This window comes from Volvox carteri, assembly GCF_000143455.1.
Source record: "Volvox carteri f. nagariensis unplaced genomic scaffold VOLCAscaffold_28, whole genome shotgun sequence".
Classification (NCBI taxonomy): domain Eukaryota; kingdom Viridiplantae; phylum Chlorophyta; class Chlorophyceae; order Chlamydomonadales; family Volvocaceae; genus Volvox; species Volvox carteri.
This window is the reverse complement of record NW_003307571.1, coordinates 522,420-541,925: the sequence shown is the minus strand read 5'-3', so window position 1 is coordinate 541,925 and position 19,506 is coordinate 522,420. Positions and strand designations below refer to the sequence as shown.

General features: G+C 55.7%; 2 protein-coding genes across 2 annotated transcripts in view; both read left to right on the top strand.

The window, feature by feature from the left end:
• VOLCADRAFT_92832 (uncharacterized protein) overlaps nucleotides 1–3,326 on the top strand; it is a gene marked incomplete at both ends in the record, with an annotated part of 8,527 nt that extends 5,201 nt beyond the window's left edge. Inside the window, 2 exons of the mRNA XM_002952220.1 lie at nucleotides 811–1,378; nucleotides 2,863–3,326. Coding sequence (XP_002952266.1) covers nucleotides 811–1,378; nucleotides 2,863–3,326 — 1,032 coding nt within the window. The remainder of the gene's footprint in view (nucleotides 1–810; nucleotides 1,379–2,862) is intronic.
• A 2,167-nt stretch (nucleotides 3,327–5,493) lies between these two features.
• On the top strand, nucleotides 5,494–19,506 carry VOLCADRAFT_81773 (uncharacterized protein; the record flags this gene model as incomplete). Its single annotated transcript, XM_002952219.1, has 23 exons — nucleotides 5,494–5,880; nucleotides 6,116–6,221; nucleotides 6,480–6,555; nucleotides 7,639–7,792; nucleotides 8,111–8,200; nucleotides 8,495–8,614; nucleotides 9,025–9,123; nucleotides 9,626–9,817; nucleotides 10,332–10,462; nucleotides 10,840–11,029; nucleotides 12,058–12,246; nucleotides 12,613–12,808; nucleotides 13,164–13,315; nucleotides 15,154–15,232; nucleotides 15,372–15,460; nucleotides 15,689–15,862; nucleotides 16,138–16,269; nucleotides 16,837–17,004; nucleotides 17,502–17,616; nucleotides 17,802–17,905; nucleotides 18,223–18,363; nucleotides 18,680–18,822; nucleotides 18,957–19,506. Exons 1-23 carry the CDS (start codon nucleotides 5,677–5,679, stop codon nucleotides 19,504–19,506), a joined length of 3,594 nt encoding a protein of 1,197 aa, XP_002952265.1. The 5' UTR covers nucleotides 5,494–5,676.

Sequence of the window (19,506 nt, the reverse complement as noted above, 5' to 3'; positions counted from 1 at the left end):
GTAACGCCATCACCCCATCCACCCAGCCCCGTAACACCATCACCCCATCCACCCAGCCCCGTAACACCATCACCCCATCCACCCAGCCCCGTAACGCCATCACCCTATCCACCCAGCCCCGTAACGCAATCACCCCATCCATCCAGCCCCGTAACGCCATCACCCCATCCACCCAGCCCCGTAACGCCATCACCCCATCCACCCAGCCCCGTAACGCCATCACCCCATCCACCCAGCCCCGTAACGCCATCACCCCATCCACCCAGCCCCGTAACACCATCACCCCATCCACCCAGCCCCGTAACGCCATCACCCCATCCACCCAGCCCCGTAACGCCATCACCCCACCCACCCAGCCCCGTAACGCCATCACCCCATCCACCCAGCCCCGTAACGCCATCACCCCATCCACCCAGCCCCGTAACACCATCACCCCAGCCACCCAGCCCCTTACCACCGCAACCCCGCCCAACCGCCCCCTTACATATAATGCTTCCCAATCCTCCAGGCCAATCACCGCCTCCACCGCCGCCTCCACCACCGCCACCACCTCCACCGCCTCCTACTCCGCCGGAACCATCACTGCTGCTGCCACCTTCTAGTTCGCCGCCTCCGCCCCCACCGCCGCCTCCACCGCCGCTGTCGCCGCTGCCTCCTAACCTGGTTTCACCGTCATCACCGCCACCGCCGCCACCACCACCACCACCACCACCACCACCGCCGCCGCCGCCACCGCCGCCACCAGCGCCGCCTTCTCCGGCGCCCCTTCCCTCACCACGGCCGCCTGAAATGAACATCGCGCTGGGCAAGATGACCTTTGCTTCATCGACTGCTGACAAGGACATCAAATCTAATGGCCCGCAATTTGCCACTGACGGCATCATTAGCGACACCGGGCTGAATATCTTCCGCAGTGGCAGCGGCGACCCCAGCCCCTGGCTGTCCATCGACCTGGCGGGCCTCTACAACGTCAACCGAATCGTTTTGTACAGCCGACAGGACTGTTGCAAAGAGCTGCTGGCAAATGCCGAGATCCGTGTGGGCGGCGCGCTGGTGAGCAACTTCCTCACCTCGGCCCAGATCCCGCTAAACCAGCTGGTGTACAGGGTGATGGGGCCCAGCACCTCGGGTTCCGTCCTAAACATTGAGCTGTATCCGCCAGTCACGGGCCGTTACATCACCCTGCAGAGCTTTGGAATTAATAATGCCACCGTGCCTAGTTTGCTGCAGATGGCGGAAGTGCAGGCGTATGGTGAATTAGCGGGATTGGTGCGTACGACAGACTTGGGCTCGAGTCCGGCGAGTGCCCTGCTGTTGCGGGGGGGGGCTAGCAGCAGGGGCCTCGAATTACATGCAACCGGTACGGCGCTGACAGCAGGTACGAACGTGCATGTACTTATGTACAGCATTATCAGAGCCGCGTGGGTTCACAAGCATCATATTAGGGAACCTGTAGGGCGCCCTGCAATTCGGGGAAGTCATTTGTTGTCCATTCTTAACAAAAGTCGTTCAATTTGGTCGAAACAAAATATCATTTCACTCGCTTTAGACACCCCATGGAGTCAAAACCACATTTCGGCGCGCAAACTTATCAGGACTCAACAGGGCATTTTGAAAGCTCTCCAACCTTTTAACTTAACGACGGCACCTTCGTTTTACGACACATGCATGGTTGGCGGTTTCCTCAGATTGCCCGCTGCTTCAGTACGGCGCCGGGTACGGAAATGGCACGACTACCCTGTCCACCAGCATCCAGCCTGATGAGGGCTCTTGCTGCCAGGCCTGTTTCTCCCGGCCCGACTGTGTCCGCTGGGACTACACACACAGAAGCCGTACGTGCCGCCTTTGGCCGGATTGCTCAGGATTGGAGATACAGCCAGACAAGGGCCGGGTAGTGGGCTCGCGCAATGGTACGTAAAATAATGAAACACTAGGGTGTGAGTGCCGCACGCCAGTCAGCTAGCGGCTGTACGCATGTATGTATGTGTGTGTATTACACCTCGGTTGCGTTGCCCAGAGAGGCGCATATGTGCGCCACGCGCATCTTCCTCGTCATGATTTGGATATGCAGTTTCAGCCGTTATTTTGATGTACATGCAGCAGCTTCAGCCGTTACTACCATTCCTAATCAGCCATTGCGGGTGAGCAGTTTAGTTACCTCTTATAAGTGGCCAAAACCCCTTTCCAAATGCACATCATCACTAGTATTGGCCAGGTACCTCTCGGAAATTTGGGAGGCCAGGCACGTCGCGCTGAGGCGCTTCACCCTGAAGCGGACGAGGGAGAATGAAGATGACCTCCCGCGTACCCGCATCAATACCAATACAACGTCCATGGGCCCCCCGGCTTTTACGGACACACCCGCACTTGTGTGCGGAACTTGTAACTTGTAACTAGCTTTCTTCAAGGGTCGACGCAGCTCGACAAGCGCAAGTAGTGTTGGTGCTGTCTCGGTTCATGCCACGCCGTATGTACGGTGCATATACCTTTAATGTATCCCTCGGTGCTAGCGCGTCGTCTCGAGTTATGCTGATTGGCAAGTTAGATTTTAGCTTACTCGCTGGGCGGGCGCCTACTTCCGTGGGCATGACTACGTAATCCAGGTTACTTAAGTCGCTCACACTAAGGACAAGCAAGCCAAGCCCAGACTACACACAGGCTTGTACGTGTGTATGTGTGTATACTACGCGTAGAGTTGTACTGCGGTTTTAGGTTATAACGAGCCCCTGCGAGCCGAAAAAGCATGCCAGGCAACGACTGACCGGAAAGTAGTGACAGCGGGGGGTGGGGGACGCAGGGCTGCACCCCTAACTTCAAGGAAGCTGACACCCTACCTGCTGTGGTCGCGCGCTGGTGTTGCAGGCGTGAGCACGTATGTGTATCACCCGCGGCTGACGATCGGCGCTATCCCGCCTGACCCTGAGGTTGTGTGGATCTCATCCCAACCCACTGCCTTCGTGCCAATCATGAACCAGCTCATGGCATCCACCTGGCAGTCCACCACCTTTTACAGGAGCTTTCAGCTGACGGCCGACCAGTTGCAGCGGCAGTTGGGGCAGTTGGGGCAGGCCGCCACAAGCACCAATGCCACACTTACCGTCTTTGCAGATGACCTGGCCACAGTCCTAGTGAACGGCCGAGAAATCGGCCGTACAACATCGTTTCCGAGCCGCAACGTTTTCCAGGTCTCGGAGCTGCGAGCCGGTCACAACCTGATAGTGCTGCGCTGCGACGGGCTGAGAGGACCTGCCGTGGTGCTGGCCTCCTTGGCGGGGCCAGATGGCGCTTTGTTGCTGCACACAGATCACACATGGAACTGGCTGTGACCACCATTACCCAGCCCAGCATCATTTCTTCCTGTTTTCTTCGCCTTTTATCCATGGCACGTTGCACAGTTTCTCTCTACCAAATGCCTCTTGGCATGCAGAAACCCTTGAACGCGGTGGCATCTTCGTTACCATGTAGAACATACACCCATACGCGTCATAGCTGTGCGTGCCATATGCACGCCAATAATGGATGCAGCGGTGCGGGTGGGTGGCGTTTGTATAGGTGGCGCCGTCGGATATTAGCTTAGGATATTAGGTCATTTTTAGAGGATGGTTGCTTAGATGCCGTGGATGCATGACAATGTTTAGCCGCCAGATGCGGATGATAATGCGTGGACCACTCCCTCCCCTCCATGTCCGCAGCAGGAGCATCCATGGCGTGCGATGTGAGTACATCATTTGCCTGCCCTTCGGATAGGTAGTTAAAGACGTGTGCAGATGCCCGTCATTGCTTGCAGCATGATGAATGATTCGCTCCGGCGCCTGCGGGTGCAAGTGAAAAACGCAGGTCGACAGAGTCTGTCGACAGACAGAGTCACGTAAATAGTTAATGGCGATCCTGTCGTATGCCAGGGCCGAGAAGGCCGGCTCGGAATGAGTGCTGCTCAGCGGCTCTCCCCTGGTGATAATGGTAGTGGTGATGGTGGTGGTGGTGCTGCTGCTGGGCTGATAGGAGGACATGTGGTGACTGCCTGCTCGCCCTACAGCTGCATGCTGACAAGTAGGCGGCAGATGTCAGGTTTGTTTCTTGAAGTTGGGGAACAGGGCGCAAGCCCACGCAGTTACCACAGGCCTGGTGTGTCTCGGCCGAGTCGAACCTCGAGCCGCCAGATTTCTCACGGATGGAAGTACGAACCACCCACGGGTAAACACGGGCAGAAACCTACGTAAGCCACATATTAGCACCATGCACTGGTGATGCGAAGCGCGGTAGATCACGCAAATTAATACGATGCGTTGTGCTTGTCTGGCTGAATTGCCCAAACAACAACACTGGCGAGCACTAGGTACAAATTAGGTGGTGGAGATAGTGTGTGGCGCCATCGGCGGTTTAAATGAATGGCAACTGCATCATACCACGAGGAGATCAGTACGTTTCCATGGCAATGAGCAGCACAGTCTTGCGCAATACGTTTTGAGCGATTTGAGTGATTTGCGCAGGCAGGCAGGCAGGCCAGACGGGCACCAGCCCCACGGTGCAAGAGAGGCCAGAACCACATAGAGCTGCGTTGCGGTGGGACCGGTGGGCCCAGATATTGTCGAATGCGCCTTCCGACGCCGGTGTGCGTTTCCTCAGCACATGATCATCACTCTCGTGTAATCATCCCGTCTAGAGATACCTTGAACAAGCACGTTTTGCAACACGTTTTATATGCTTACACGCTTCATTTAATAATGCAGCACGCAAGTGAGAAGTCAATCTCTTAATCGCTGTACCGTGGGTGATATAGTCGTCCAGATGGCGGCCATGACAGCCTAGTGTCTGGGTGCGGGAAGCAACCCACCCAACCCTCCGGTGGCTGGAAGCTGACAGAGGCCGACGGCGACAACCCGCACCCACGAAGTGGGTTCAATCTAACGAAATTAGAGTGACAGCCTAGCCAAAAGGGGCGGTGAGACCGTGCCCCACCAATGCCGGCCCAGGGTGTTCTGGGATGACTCCACCCGCCGGTCGCAACCCCTGACTGTGTCCATCAGCTCTTAAGTCCCTTAATATCGGGCTTCGACGACGGTGGTATCGCCATGAGGAAAGACGGCTACACCAGTTCCATAACCTGCCTTTGCGTAATGCCTTGAGTACGGCGGGTTATCATACGAATTGTCTTATTTCAACCTGCATTCGGCAGCCAACCGACTAACTTATGCTGACGCTCAGGAACAGTGATACGCAAAGACTTCTTATTTATCATTACATTTAGCTTAGCCGTTGTTCCCTGTAGGATTTTCCCATCAGTACCGGTACGGACAATATAAAATTAATATGTACTTATCTGTAAGATATATATGTTTTCCGGCAAAAAGGGATGTGCACAGGCGATTAGCAGCCTTTGCAACAACTCGGGACGGAGTTGGACTTGGGTTTCGGAGCCCAGGTACGGTCACGGCTATTGTTTTGATGAGTCGACAACCTGCAATCTTTTCCTGCAATAAGGCTATAGCTGTGCCCGGCCTTGACGGGGGCGGAGGCTAAGCCTTTGAAAGCGCCGGAACCCCGCGAGCTCGTTCTCCGTGGGTTACCCTCCGGCGTTAGCTTTAATTGAATAGGATCTCAGACTTCTGCATAGCATCAGAGGCTTGGCTGTTAAAATCAACCGCGTCGCGACCTTTTAGCCGCCGTCAGAAACCCATGTCCGTGGCAGACGTTGCCGAGGGCAAGGATTACTCCTTTCCGAAGGAGGAGGAAAAGATCTTAGATCTATGGGATAGACTGGACGCTTTTAAGGAGCAGCTGCGCCGGACGGAGGGCAAGCCTGAGTACATCTTTTATGATGGACCGCCATTTGCGACCGGCCTGCCACACTATGGACACATCCTGGCAGGCACGCTCAAGGTATGACATTATTCTCGGGTCGGTGGCTTATCCCGCGACCTCGATACGGACACAAGCCCCTCTCACCCGCGCTCTGCAGTACATGGAACGCAGCGTTCTGCACCTTTGCACACCTGCTTTTTCTTTCGGTCCCGAAACGCTTCTCATCAGCGGCCTTGCGTTAATCTACTTGCTCGACAAAACTCCGCAGCACGCTGAACGCCACGTTTTTTTTCTCCACGGCATCGCCCTGCAGGATATTGTTACTCGCTATGCCGCGGCAACCGGCCACCACGTCACACGTCGCTTTGGCTGGGACTGCCACGGCCTTCCTGTGGAGTACGAGATCGACAAGAAGCTCAGTTAAGTGCTTCCGTGTCCCCATGAACGTTTTTGCATCGCGCTATTTTTGCCTCTATCGCCGGCGTGGCAGGGCTTCTCTCATTCTCGCATCGTGCCCTCCTTTTTAACCATTCCCTCCCCGCTGCTCTATCCTATCTCTGCACATCCTCGGGACTGCAACGGGCATGCAACCTTTACAACGAAGGACGCCCAAGGTCACGTACGGAATGCCTGGGTCTTACAAAGAACCTACCTCCTGTGCCATGCCTTCTTCGCAGATGTGAAGTCTCGCGACGATGTTCTCAAGATGGGCATCGGCACCTATAACGAGGAGTGCCGCAGCATTGTCATGAGGTGGGTATCCTGGATGGCGGTTAAGGACTCGACCCAGATAGGCAAGGAGTCTTAAATATGCCAACCGGGTAAAGCTGGAGACGAAACGGGTTTCAAATTCAAACTTTCTGCCCATCTAGCTTGCCCAGTCCCTCCATCCCATGTGGGTTCCCTTTGCAATCTCCAGTCAGATGCCTGGAAGGTGAAGGCATAGGGTTTGAGGCATGTGCCGGCCCAGATGGTTGGAAGGTCAGAGGATGAGCATTCGTATGGTGGTGGTGGGGGGTGGAGCAGTTGCACTCAAGGCAGATGGGTCGGAAGAACCGGGGCACACGGACTTTTACACGTCATGTAAGGTTTGCGTCATCCGCGGTGGCAGGACCAAGGCCTGGCAGCCCAGACGGGATGAGAGAAACCTGCATGATGCTGAAGGGGAGAGGCCCCCAATATGATCACGGCCATGCCTTGAGCGAGCTATGTGAGGGGGGCCTCGTATCAGTAGGGTGCCGCGGCCGCAGCAAGGTGTTTGCACTTTACTGATGAGGAAACATATGCGGAGGAATGCTCTACTGGGAGGGAAGGAGGAAAGGGAAAGGGAAAAGAGAAAAGGTTTGGGTTCAGGTATTATGGGTCGGAATGGGGGTATCGGGTGGAGGCAGGGGACTAGGAGACGCCTGAGCTGCAAAAGGGTGACGACCCTTTTCCGTTACGCAAACGACGCAATTGTTACCTGATTACGCAATAGGCTAATCACTACTCCTCTCTGATTGGGGTAGGGCGGGACGGGAGGAGGCAACCCCCGGTCGTTGTGAGGTTTTGTTTGTTTCCCTGCTGATTGGGCTATCGCCACTATACAGTAGTTGACGTTGGTCAATTTTCTGTTTCAGGTGTGCATACCTTTAGGTTTGTGGGAACGTGTTTAGCAATGTATATAGCATGTATACAACCAATGTCAACTGCAAAAAGGGCAAAGACACTCGCTTGAAGCGATGTGTATGTTTGAATTGCGAAATGACATGACGAAATTCTTTTAAGTGGCACGTTTGACTTGACTAGCATGCGCGTTCGCTTGCTGGCCGTGTGTCCGCGTGTTCGCGTCTCCAGGTACTCGAAAGAATGGGAGAAGACGGTGAAGCGGTTGGGTCGCTGGATCGATTTTGAGAACGACTACAAGACCTTGGACCCCTCGTTCATGGAGAGCGTGTGGTGGGTCTTCTCGCAGCTATACGAGAAGGGCCTAGTGTACCGCGGGTTCAAGGTGAGCTGCACAACCGACAGCGCAACGCAGTGCGTATCATGCCTTCCATTTTCTGCAACGTCGCTTCTGGAAAAGCTCTCCTGCCGAGGGCATTTTTCCTCGGGGCTTTTAATCCTCGAGCAATTCACACCTTCCTAACCACATTCTTCCCTACCGGTGCCCAGTCCGCTGATCCATGTGTCTGTTCTGTAGCTGTTTAAATAACCCCCAACCCCCAATAATAATTTGATCCATGGATGCGTCCACTTTTTCGTTCTGTACATTGCATTTTGCATTATGTAATGCTGTCTCGCTTTGCTTGTGTATCCCTTGCTTCAGGTGATGCCCTTCTCTACCGCCTGCTCCACGCCGCTGTCCAACTTCGAGGCGGGACTCAATTACAAGGACGTCAGCGACCCAGCTGTCATGGTGCGTGCGCCTGTGCTTGTTTATGTGCCCATTCTTGTGTTTTGTTGTGGACGGGAGCAGATAGGGGGGAGCAGTTTGGGATTTCTCCTATCTGCTCCCACCACTCCCCCAAAGCCTACCATGACATACATATTCGCGGGCGAGGACAGGTGCTTCTGAAGATGATAAGGTCTTGCACGGAATTCCCTAGAGGAACATTTCTTAAAAAGCGAGAGAAGAGTTTTTTGCACTTTCGTAAAAAAAAACCAACTGCATGCATGCGCGCGCTCTTGTGTAATGCTGCACGTGGCGCAGGTGTCCTTCCCGGTGATTGACGACCCTGATGGTGCGGCTCTGGTGGCCTGGACGACCACTCCCTGGACCCTTCCCTCCAACGTGGCGCTGTGCGTGCACCCGGAGCTGATCTACGTCAAGGTGAGGGCTTGGGAGGTGGGAATCGAGGTGGGGTTTTGTCAATAGGGGGGCCAAAGACGGGATTTTGTCAAGGCGGGGGTCGAGGTGAGGGGTTCACGAAGAAGGATAGTTGCAAAGGGGTAAAGGGAGCGATGTGTGTGGGGGGATGTGGATGTGGATGAAGCTGGGAGGGAGAGTAAGGTGGGGGAAATGGGTAGAGTGAGGCTCCATCCGGAATGGCATCCTTTCCAGACTTCTAGGATGGCCAACATACTGGGAATGTACTGAAAAGGTTAATGCAGTTGCGGACAGCTTTCCTGACGTGCACGTGCAGTTTAAGAACACGTCGCGCGCTCGAGTAGTCTTTCCAGCCATTGTTTGTTTGCCCGTTCTAGACCCACCTGGAAGCGTTTTGCTGGTAACATTCACAGGTCCGCGACAACGACAAGAAGAAGGTCTTCATTGTGGCAGAGGCGCGACTGGCAGCCCTGCCCGGCGCCGTACCCAAACCCAAAAAGGGCGCTAAGAAGGTACGGCGGCAATGAGGGTGGGGACCATGAAGAACATCAGGATGGTGATTGCATGGTAGTGAGAATGAGTGAAATATGATTATGCCATAGCCCTGGTCACGATGGTGCTAGTTCTGCGGCTGTTTGGGTAGAGGTGGCGGTGGTGCTGGTTCGGTGTAAAGCCAATGCTCACGGCTGGCTGGGTGTAAAGGCTGTGCTACAGCAGCAGTAGTAGTAGCAGTAGTAGCAGTAGTAGTAGTAGAGGATGGAAGGATGAAAGCGAGGGAAATCAGACACGAAGGATGAATGTGCTAATCCGGCGTGTACCGGGGTCTTGGTTTGCGGACTACTGCAGTTCGCGAAACTATTGCATAACAAAGTGTAAACACATCTTTGCATATCCTCGCAACATATGACGTTCTTGCATGGTTTAGCTGGCTATACCAGATTTTCCCTTGCTGCTCTTATTCTACAAATCTTGATTGCGTCTCCTCTCCCTCATCTACCCACCTACCCTGTGCAGGACGACAAGCCGGAGGGTGGCTTTGAGGTGTTGGCCAAGATGCCCGGCAAGGACCTCGTGGGGCTGCGCTACACACCTCTCTTTGACTTCTTCGCCACGCTGGCGGCCCCTGCCGGCTCGTCCAAGGGCGCGTTCCGGGTGGTGGCCGACACGTACGTCACCGACGACAGCGGTACCGGCGTCGTACACCAGGTACACTTTACAACCCGGGTCTCCTTGCCCGACGCCCGCTGCACGGCACTCCCGCGTTTCGCCTCTTTCCCTCCGCGACCTGCGGGTGCCGATTGCTCGTTGCATGGCTGCTGTCGTCGTGCCTGGTTCGCACTCCTCGCCTCGTCTTCCTCATCCCCAGCGTTGGGGAAAAAGGGGGGAACCGGCAGGAGGCGGCACGACGGCGGCAGATACACAGCTCGCAGGTGGCACAGGCGCGGCCAGGCTCGTCACCGCGTCAAACCACCTTAACATCGCGCGAAGTCGCCCTCATCTGGCCCTGCCCTGGCCCCGCCTCTGAGCTTCCCTTTCTGCTACTGAACCCAAAACTATTACTAACCCATGCCTGTCCTCTCTTCACTCTCTCCTCCTCCATCTTTCTCCCCCTTCCAGGCTGCTGTCGTTACTGGCCCCATCCTGCCTGCCCGCCTGCCATGCTACGGCCACTGATGTATGCTGTATGCCGCTGCCACTGCTGCTAATCATGCCCATGCAGGCCCCTGCCTTCGGTGAGGACGACTACCGGGTGTGCCTGGCTAACGGTGTGTGTGAGAAGGGCGACTCACTGCCATGCCCTGTGGACCTCAACGGCCGCTTCACGGAGGAGGTGCACCTGTTCAAGGGACTGTGAGTTCACCTACCCTCGTAGCGGTGGCGGCACTCGATGTAGCTGTTGTTTATCCTTGTAGCCGTTGTTGTAGATGTAGAAGATGTAAGGAAGTGGGCATGAGAAGGAAAACCGCAGGTTCAATCCAATTCAGGCCATGTGGTGTCTTATTAGATGTGCCCCAACCCGGCAGGGCGGAAGGTGGCCCAGCCGGAGAAAACAGCTTGAACACCACCTACCCCATCATGCCACATCCGCAGCCTATTGCACCTTTTTCTTCCACCCACACCATCCATGTGGCCAGCTTCACTCCCCTACCCGACGCAGCCGTCTCCCACGCACCCTTCCCTATGCCACCCATTTGTTACCCACCCACCCCACATCTCCCTCTTCCCAGCCATGTTAAGGACGCCGACAAGGAAATCGTCGCGGCCATCAAAGAGGCAGGTCGCCTGGTGGACAACTCCGCCATCACCCACTCGTACCCCTTCTGCTGGAGATCTGACACGCCGCTCATCTACCGCGCCGTGCCCTCCTGGTTCGTCAAGGTGGAGCAGATTAAGGACCGGCTGCTGCACAACAACACGGTAAGAGTGGGGGACTGGGGGCCAGAGCACTGGCGGACTCTGTTCTCCGCGTGAGGACGTCACAATCATATGAGGTCCCGTACAACATACGTACGTCTACATGATTTTGCGTATCTGTGCGGGACGTCACTGCGTACAGCGAACTCTCTTACCTGAATAGCCGGCATTGCCTGCGAACTTAACTGAAGCGGCAACTAGCGGATAATCTGAATTTTACTGCATAGATATCCCCCGCATTATACCATAGTTTATGACAAGTACCCGTGCAAATATTTTCTGCCTGCACTCGGGCGGGGCTTGGCCGGCTTTGTTGGGGGCAGTGGCGAGGTAGGGGCTGTGCTAGATGTGCCGCCTCGTATCCCGACCCGTGTCGCTGCCAGTGGCCCGGGGTTCTCCCGGGTCCTCCCCCGTCCGGTACGCAACTCACCGCCCCGCCCACATCGCATGCGGCCTCATAGTACCGTGGCGCGGTGACCCGTCCTGCCACGGCCTCCTTGTGCTGCGACATTGCACCAAGCTGCACCCGCCAGACGAATACTTTAATCGCACGAGGTTCATTTTTCATTTGGGATCATCCAAACTCCCATGTCTAGAGGCTTATGGGAAAGCTGCAAAGCTGCGTACGCAGGAACGTCGAAGCGGTGTGAAGCAGAGTGCTGAGAAAGACCTGTGTTGTTATGTACAGATGGCCAACTTTCCCCACACACGCATGGCGCTTTCTAGGCTGACGGCGCACAGCCACCGAGCCACATGAAAACCAATCAAACCACGTTAAGCTGGCCCCTCTTTCTTGTAGTCGGCAGTGGGACCTCTCCAGATAGACCCTTTGCATTTTGCTCTTACGATCTTCCTACTTGGTTTTCCCTACGTACTGCCCTAAACGTATTCCACCGCCGCTCGCCAAGCTTCGTCTGCTTCCTCTCCTGATGTCCAATATTTTAAAAATTCCCTACCCCGCGCACAACACACATACACACATATACACACACGCGCGGCACGTTGTTTGTGGGGCTTGCACGCTTTCGCAGTTGACATACTGGGTTCCTAGCTACGTGAAGGAGAAGCGCTTCCACAATTGGTTGGAGAACGCGCACGACTGGGCGGTCAGTCGCAGCCGCTTCTGGGGCACCCCCATCCCGATCTGGGTTAGCGAGGACGGCGAGGAGCTCGTGTGCATCAGGTCCAAGGCGGAACTGGAGGAGCTCACTGGAGAGAAGGTGTGTTTGTAATGTGGTGTTGATGTTGGTGTCGTCTCAATGAGTACGTTATTTTTGGTTGTCTGTGCGTTTATGGGCCATGCGCGTCGACGTCGGTGTGTGGCGTGGGACAACAGCGTGTTTTTGCTGTTTGTTCCCCATTTCTGATGTAGTGTTGCTGCCCAGCCAATGACTTATCTGTTTTTCTCCTCGATCACTGTCGTGCAATCCCGCTCTGCCTAGTTCCTTTCAACATCCCAAGCATCTTTTTGATCCTGATATATAGGGAAGACGACTTAGGGTCTTCGTCCCCGAGCTTACGGGGCCGGCCTTGTCGCTCCTTAACCTTCGCACCGCTCCACTCTGTCCCACTGCCTGGCGGCGTAGGTAACGGACCTTCACCGCCATTTCATCGACCACCTGACCATTCCCTCGAAGCGCCCCGGCCAGCCGCCCCTGCGCCGGGTGGATGACGTTTTTGACTGTTGGTTTGAGAGTGGCTCCATGCCGTACGGTCAGTTGCACTACCCGTTCGAGAATAAGGAGCTCTTTGAAGCCAACTTCCCCGCGGACTTCGTGGCAGGTACGTGTGGGGATGGCGCCAGAGGGAGGGATGCCGTCAAGTAATGTGTATATGCGTGTGTATGTGTGCGTATTTCCCACAACACGTATGATGGGTGGATGGAGACTGCGCGTTGCTGTGTGTGGAAAGTGAACTATGAGACTGAGCCGCGCGAGAAGAGAGGCCAGCCCTTTTCACCCCGAAATCAACCACGACCCGGTCCCTTTACGTATCTGATGTTGCAAACCCCATCCCGAGCGCGAACTGGCGTTGGGTGCTTTCAAAATCGGAAGTTGCTTCTTTGACACGTCCGCATATCGTCCCCCAGTGCGAGCCTCTTCTGGCCCCTTTCGCAACTCCCCTTGAAACCCTGCAGAGGGTCTGGACCAGACTCGTGGCTGGTTCTACACGCTCATGGTGCTATCCACTGCGTTGTTCGACAAGCCTGCCTTCAAGCACCTAGTGTGTAACGGCCTGGTGCTGGCGGCGGACGGTAAAAAGATGAGCAAGCGACTGAAGAACTACCCGGTGAGGGGGTTTGGCCTGGTGGGGTGGGGGGGAGGGAAGGGGCTTTTAGGGTTAGAGGAGGGAGGGAGTGGGATGGGGAGACGGAGGTGGATTTTAAAGCTCCTTTCGGGCATCTCACCACTATTACTGTGCTTTATTCTCCCTCCCTTGATCGGCCATGCTCTGCACACTCCTGGGCATGCTGCTACCATAACCATACTACTGCTCCGGGCCTGCCTTCCCGCACTTTCCCATACCTCCTGCACTTGGGCGGGGCTTGGCCGGCTATGTTGGGGGCAGTGGCGAGATAGGGGCGGTGCTAGATGTGCCGCCCCGTATCTCGACCCGTGTCGCTGCCAGTGGCCCGGGGTTCTCCCGGGTCCTCCCCCGTCCGGTACGCAACTCACCGCCCCGCCCACATCGCATGCGGCCTCATAGTACCGTGGCCCGGTGACCAGTCCAGCCACGGCCTCCTTGTGCTGCGACATTGCAACCAGCTGTCACCTCTGCATTCACCTGAGCTTGCTGAAATCTTGGAGAGGAGTGGACACAGGGGCCAGGATATTCGGAAGAAATAGGCACGGGAAAGGAAACTGTAAGGGAAGGACGTCACGCGTTCAAAATTGCTTTTGAGGCCCAAGCTTTCCCCCACCCGAACCCGGTTGACCAACGAACCGAATAAAGCTCCTGTAGGTGTCGCATCCGCGCATGGCATTCACAAAGTGCATAAGTTTTATATACTTAGCACCAATGGGACTTGCATGCAACTGCAACGTGCACTTGATGCGATTATGCGCTGAGGAACGACCCATCGGTCGGCGTATGGAATCAGGCCTGGCTGGATTGATGTCTGTGCGCGGGGACCCCAGGTAACCCTGCCCGCCGTTGCATATTTCTGTCTGCGTGTTCTCTTTTTCCTGAGAGAATTTCTCTTTTGGGTCTATCGGTGCAAGGGGACTGGGTTTAAAGCATGGTAAGCCTGCTGGTGTGGTGGTGGTACGTGTGGGAGTATGGCATGTACCAGCAACCACGTACTGTATGTGCATCATCACCCCTGGGCACCGCGCATATGGGGCTTTGCCGTTTGCAACCTTCTTTTTTGAAATCCTACTTCCTGAGTATCCTCTGACCCGTTGAACAATTAGCTCTACTGGTTGTTTGCGTTCAAAACGTTTCACTAGCATATTTCGCACAATCAGCTACAAGCCATGTGAACGGTTGAAGAGGTTTTAAGTTGCTGGCGGGTGTCTTACTTGCATCACATGTGCCTTGGGTACCATCACAGTTGGTTAGATTTGCTTCCTCCTATGCCCCCACTACCATCCGCCCCATACGTCCTGCACTCGGGCGGGGCTTGGCCGGCTTTGTTGGGGGCAGTGGCGAGGTAGGGGCTGTGCTAGATGTGCCGCCTCGTATCCCGACCCGTGTCGCTGCCAGTGGCCCGGGGTTCTCCCGGGTCCTCCCCCGTCCGGTACGCAACTCACCGCCCCGCCCACATCGCATGCGGCCTCATAGTACCGTGGCGCGGTGACCCGTCCAGCCGCGGCCTCCTTGTGCTGCGACATTGCAAGGAGCATGCTCAAGATAGTCGCACGGCAGTTCCGGGATCCTACCTCTGATTTGCGTTCACCTATACAGCCTCCTTAGTCTGTCTCGCTTCCTCTCTCTGCTTCCGTTCGCACTCGTTTTTCTACCGTAGCCACCAGCAAACCGGTTTGCGTCCAACAACTTTTCCGGGACCTCTTCCGGATGGGGGTGCTGTTTCCCTCCCGCACTGCAGGCCCTGCTTTTCAAAACACATACATATATGTATACAGGCATACACCCGATTGAAGTGCATGTCTCTGTATATCTCGCAGGACCCCACTGAGGTGATTGACAAGTACGGTGCTGATGCGCTGCGGCTGTACCTGATCAACTCGCCCGTCGTACGCGCAGGTAAGGCCCGCGACAAGCCCCTCTTCCCTAGCTCCCTGCCTTACTGATGCCCCGCCTTGGTCTTCCTACCTACTGTATACAACAACACTGCAAGTGAATTCCCCCGAATTTCACCCTCGTGTGAATAACAACACGGCAGAGACGCTCAGGTTCAAGGAGGAGGGCGTCTTTGCGGTGGTCAAGGATGTTTTCCTCCCATGGTATAATGCATACCGCTTCCTGGTGCAGGTGAGGTGCTGGTAGGGTAGGGGAGAAGCGGGTGAGGAGAAGCCTGGGTTCCATTGAGCTTGGACTCCGACCGCGTCTTTTGCTCGTTCCAAAGTCCGCAAGACCTGTGGAAGGACGACAAGAGTCGCATGCACTTCTCCGGCGGTCATCCTTCCGTCTTTCCAGGTCCTCGTCCTCCTGTACAGAAAATTCTGCATTCCGTGTCCTCAACAACTCTTTTCCCTACAGAACATCCTGCGGCTGGAGTTGGAGGCGGGTACCCGCTTCAGCCCCATCCCTCCCTCCGAGCTACGGCCCACCAACGTTTTGGACCGATGGATTGGTGCAGCATCTCGCTCACTGACGGCGTACGTGACGGCGGAAATGGGCGCCTACCGCCTGTACACCGTGGTGCCGTACCTGGTACGTACTGCGCGACGGGGTCCGGGGTGATGAGCGTGGGGTGTTTCGCGTGCGAATTCGTTTGGGAGTGTGTGAAGGTGGCTGGTAGCATTCCTCCGTTGCCGTTCCTAATTTCCTAACCTGCATGTCGATTGCTATGTGTCTGCGCAATGACCTGGACATATAAACAGTTGCTTGGCTGCTGTCGACAACGTAGTGTTCGCTCGCATTTGCAAGTAAATTTTCGCCGTAATTTTTCCCACTTGCTCTCCACTTGCGCTCCGAAACCGCCGCAGGTGAAATTTATTGACAGCTTAACCAACGTGTACGTGCGCTACAATCGCAAGCGGCTCAAAGGCTCTAAGGGCGAGGAGGATGCCAAGGTGGCGCTGTCTTGCCTCTACAACGTGCTGATGGACGTGTGCAAGGTAGGTGGAGGGCTGGCAAAGAGGGGTGCGTGGGATTTAGGATTTTAGTGCTGGGACAGCAGCTTTGTGCGATGTTTGTGCTGTATGTGAGAACAGCTAGCGATGGCACTCAGGTTGTTTAAATCGCGCGCTTATTTGGCGCGTGCATGTGTGTGCCGCTGTTGGCTAAGGACTATGCCTTTGTGCTTCGGCACGATCGGATGCGTGTGGCCGTGCTGGGTTGCGTGTATTGTTTGTGTTGGGGATCCCTTGCCTGTGTGCGTGTGCTTATGCGTATGGCCAGCTACGACGCCCCTTTGCGTAATTTGGCAGAATTTGGGGCTCGGTCGATCAGTACTTCTCCTTCACCGCTTACTTGAACTCCATTCTCCTGCTCCACCTTCGCACCGCACCCCTCGTCATATTGACCAAAAGGCAGCCATACTCGCGCCATGTGTCTTTTCAAGTTTTCCTTCCCTCGCCACTTTACGGCCTTCTTCTCCTGCATCTCCTCAACTACATTAACACCTAAATAAGCCGATTGAATTATCTTTAACAACTGTAACAACCTTTCCAAACCCGGACCAGGTGATGGCTCCCTTCACTCCCTTCCTGACGGAGTCGATGTATCAGAACCTGCGCGGGGCGCTGCCCCCCGGGGAGTCCCCCGAGTCGGTGCACTGGTGCGACTTTCCTTCAGCCCGCGCCTCCGAGGAGGGAGACGAGCGCATCCAGCAGTCCGTAGACCGGATGCAGGTACGCGGAAGGGGTTGAGGTGGCGGAAGTATGCAGCGCCGTGGACGGGAAGGGGGAAGGGTTGGTGCTCTGTGGACGGACAATGTGCTCGCGTATTTAGGGTATGGGAAGTATTAGGAGATATCGATGGTTGGAGCTACGCCGTGCGGAGCCTGTCAAGGGGGGGAAGACGGTCGTAGAGTAGCTTGGGCGATTCGAGGGCTCTTGGACACTGCCACTTGGTATAGGAAGGGCGGGGCGTGTTTTGAGGGATGTGTTTATGGGATGAGGTGCTTGGAACGGAGAGGAAGGGATTCGAAGCTAAGACCGCTCGCGTGAGGATCTTTCCTTTCCAGCACGTCCTTTTTTGTTTTAGTGAAAGAGACAGGAGACGGAGCTTGGGTTGCTCAGCGTTTTAAATCTCAACCTCGTCCCTTCCACTTTCTCGATGACATTCATATTTTACCTCTGTGGCCCCTTCACCAATTTGATCCACACAATTCGATATACCCCTCCAGCGCGTCATTGAGTTGGGTCGTACCATTCGCGAGCGGCGCAACAAGCCCCTCAAGAACCCGCTCACAAAGCTGGTGGTGGTGCACTCTGATACTGACTTTTTGGACGACATTCAGGGTGGGTGCGAGGGGATGGGTGGGAAGGAAATGGGGGCGAATATGTCACCGGACTGCATATGCGCACGTGGCAAGTGACAAGCTGCCGGCGACATTCCAACGCGGACGTTGTTTTTCTCGCTTCTAGCATCTCGCCATTAGTTTTTCCAGACAGTTAGACATACGCACTGATAAACCCACGCGCAGGCGAGTTGCGCGAGTACGTGGAGAGCGAGCTCAACGTGCGGTCGTTGGAGGTGTGCGCGGACCCGCTCAAGTATGCTTCCTTGCGCGCCCAGCCGGACTGGCAGGTCAGTGGGTGGGTGGGTGTGCATGTGGGAGAGTGGGGACTGGGTAGGGTTGGCCATAACTTGGGGCCATACTGTGGGCTTTCTTAACAAATCCCGCGTCCTGGGTCTTTCTGTAACACAGGTGTTTTTAAACCCTTTGACGTGATGAGCGATGCTTCCCTTCTACCTACCAAGGTTCCCTAACCTTTCGTTTACCTTGACGCTTCCTATCATTTGTTCGCTTCTGATTAGTCAATAGGTCCGGTTAAATACGTTGTATTAATCCGTACGGACAACGGTGTGAAACGGATGTCATACATGTTGCATTTTGCACGCAGGTGCTGGGCAAGCGGCTAGGCAAGGCGATGGGTGCGGTGGCCAATGCGATTAAGGACCTGACCGCGGATCAGATCTTGTCGTACGAAAAGACTGGATCTATTGAGCTGGCAGGCCACGTCATCGAGGCAGGCGAGATCAAGGTATGCAGCGAATTCTAGAACCAGCTGTAGCAGAGCGCGATTGGCCAGGCAAAATAGTTGGCAAACAGTCACTCGCTCGTTGCAGATGCGATGAAATTTCCGATAGGAAGTTTTTTTTAGCGTTGAATGGATTTGAACATTTGAAGGTCACGACGACTAGGTGCTATGGACCTGTTCCCGCCATTCTCACCCTTCATGGCCATCTTCACCTCCCTTCGCCTTCCGCTCCCCTCCCTCCCCATAAATTTCGTGCCTAGAATATTGTTGTAAAACTGATAGCCTGGTATGGGGGACACGCCTCTGTCGCTCCAATCAGGTCCTACGTGACTTCCGAGTTCCAGAGGGCGTGTCCGCCGAGGACGTGGACGCCAACGGCGATGGAGAGGTGCTGGTGGTGCTGGACTTGCGGGTGGATGAGAGCTTGGTGGCGGCTGGGCTGGCTAGGGAGATGGTGAACAGGTGGGGGCTTTTAGTTGGAGTTTGGTTGTGTGCGTCGATGGCTGTGTTGGTCCTCAAACCCCAACGGCGAACGGCCCAACGGCAATCTCGAAACGGCCTCCCGTCTTCCAATCGCTTTCCTCGGTTTCTTGCAGGTTCCAGAAGCTTCGAAAGTCGGCCGGTCTTGTGCTCACTGACAAGGTGGATGTCTTTTACGATCCAGCTCCGGAACCGGTCTCTACCGCCGCATCGCTTGCCGGCCTCGTTGCCTCCCACGCCGACTATCTTCGGGAGTCTTTGGGCGTAAACGTCCTGCCTGCGTCGTCCCGGCCGCTATCTTCCATTATCATCGCCACGGAGCGTACGACGATTGGCGGCAGCGGCAGCTCCACAGCTGCCGCCAGTGGCGAGGACGGCCCGACGACGGCAGCCGCTGTAGCGCTGCCATTCACGGCCATCCTGGCAACGCCAGCCGCGACGACGGCAGCGGCGCCGCTGCTGGCGGCATGCGCCGGTTCAGCGGAGCTGGCGGAGGCGGTGTCAGTGGTGCTGGCGTCACGGGACCTTACTAAGCTGCAGGCAGAAGCGGCAGAGGGGGGGGGGGAGGTGACGGTGCGGGTCAACGGGAGCTCGGTTGATTTGACTGTGGGTAAGGAACTCTTTTTCTCGGCTTCGGCCGCAGCTGCTGCGGCACCCAGCTCCTAA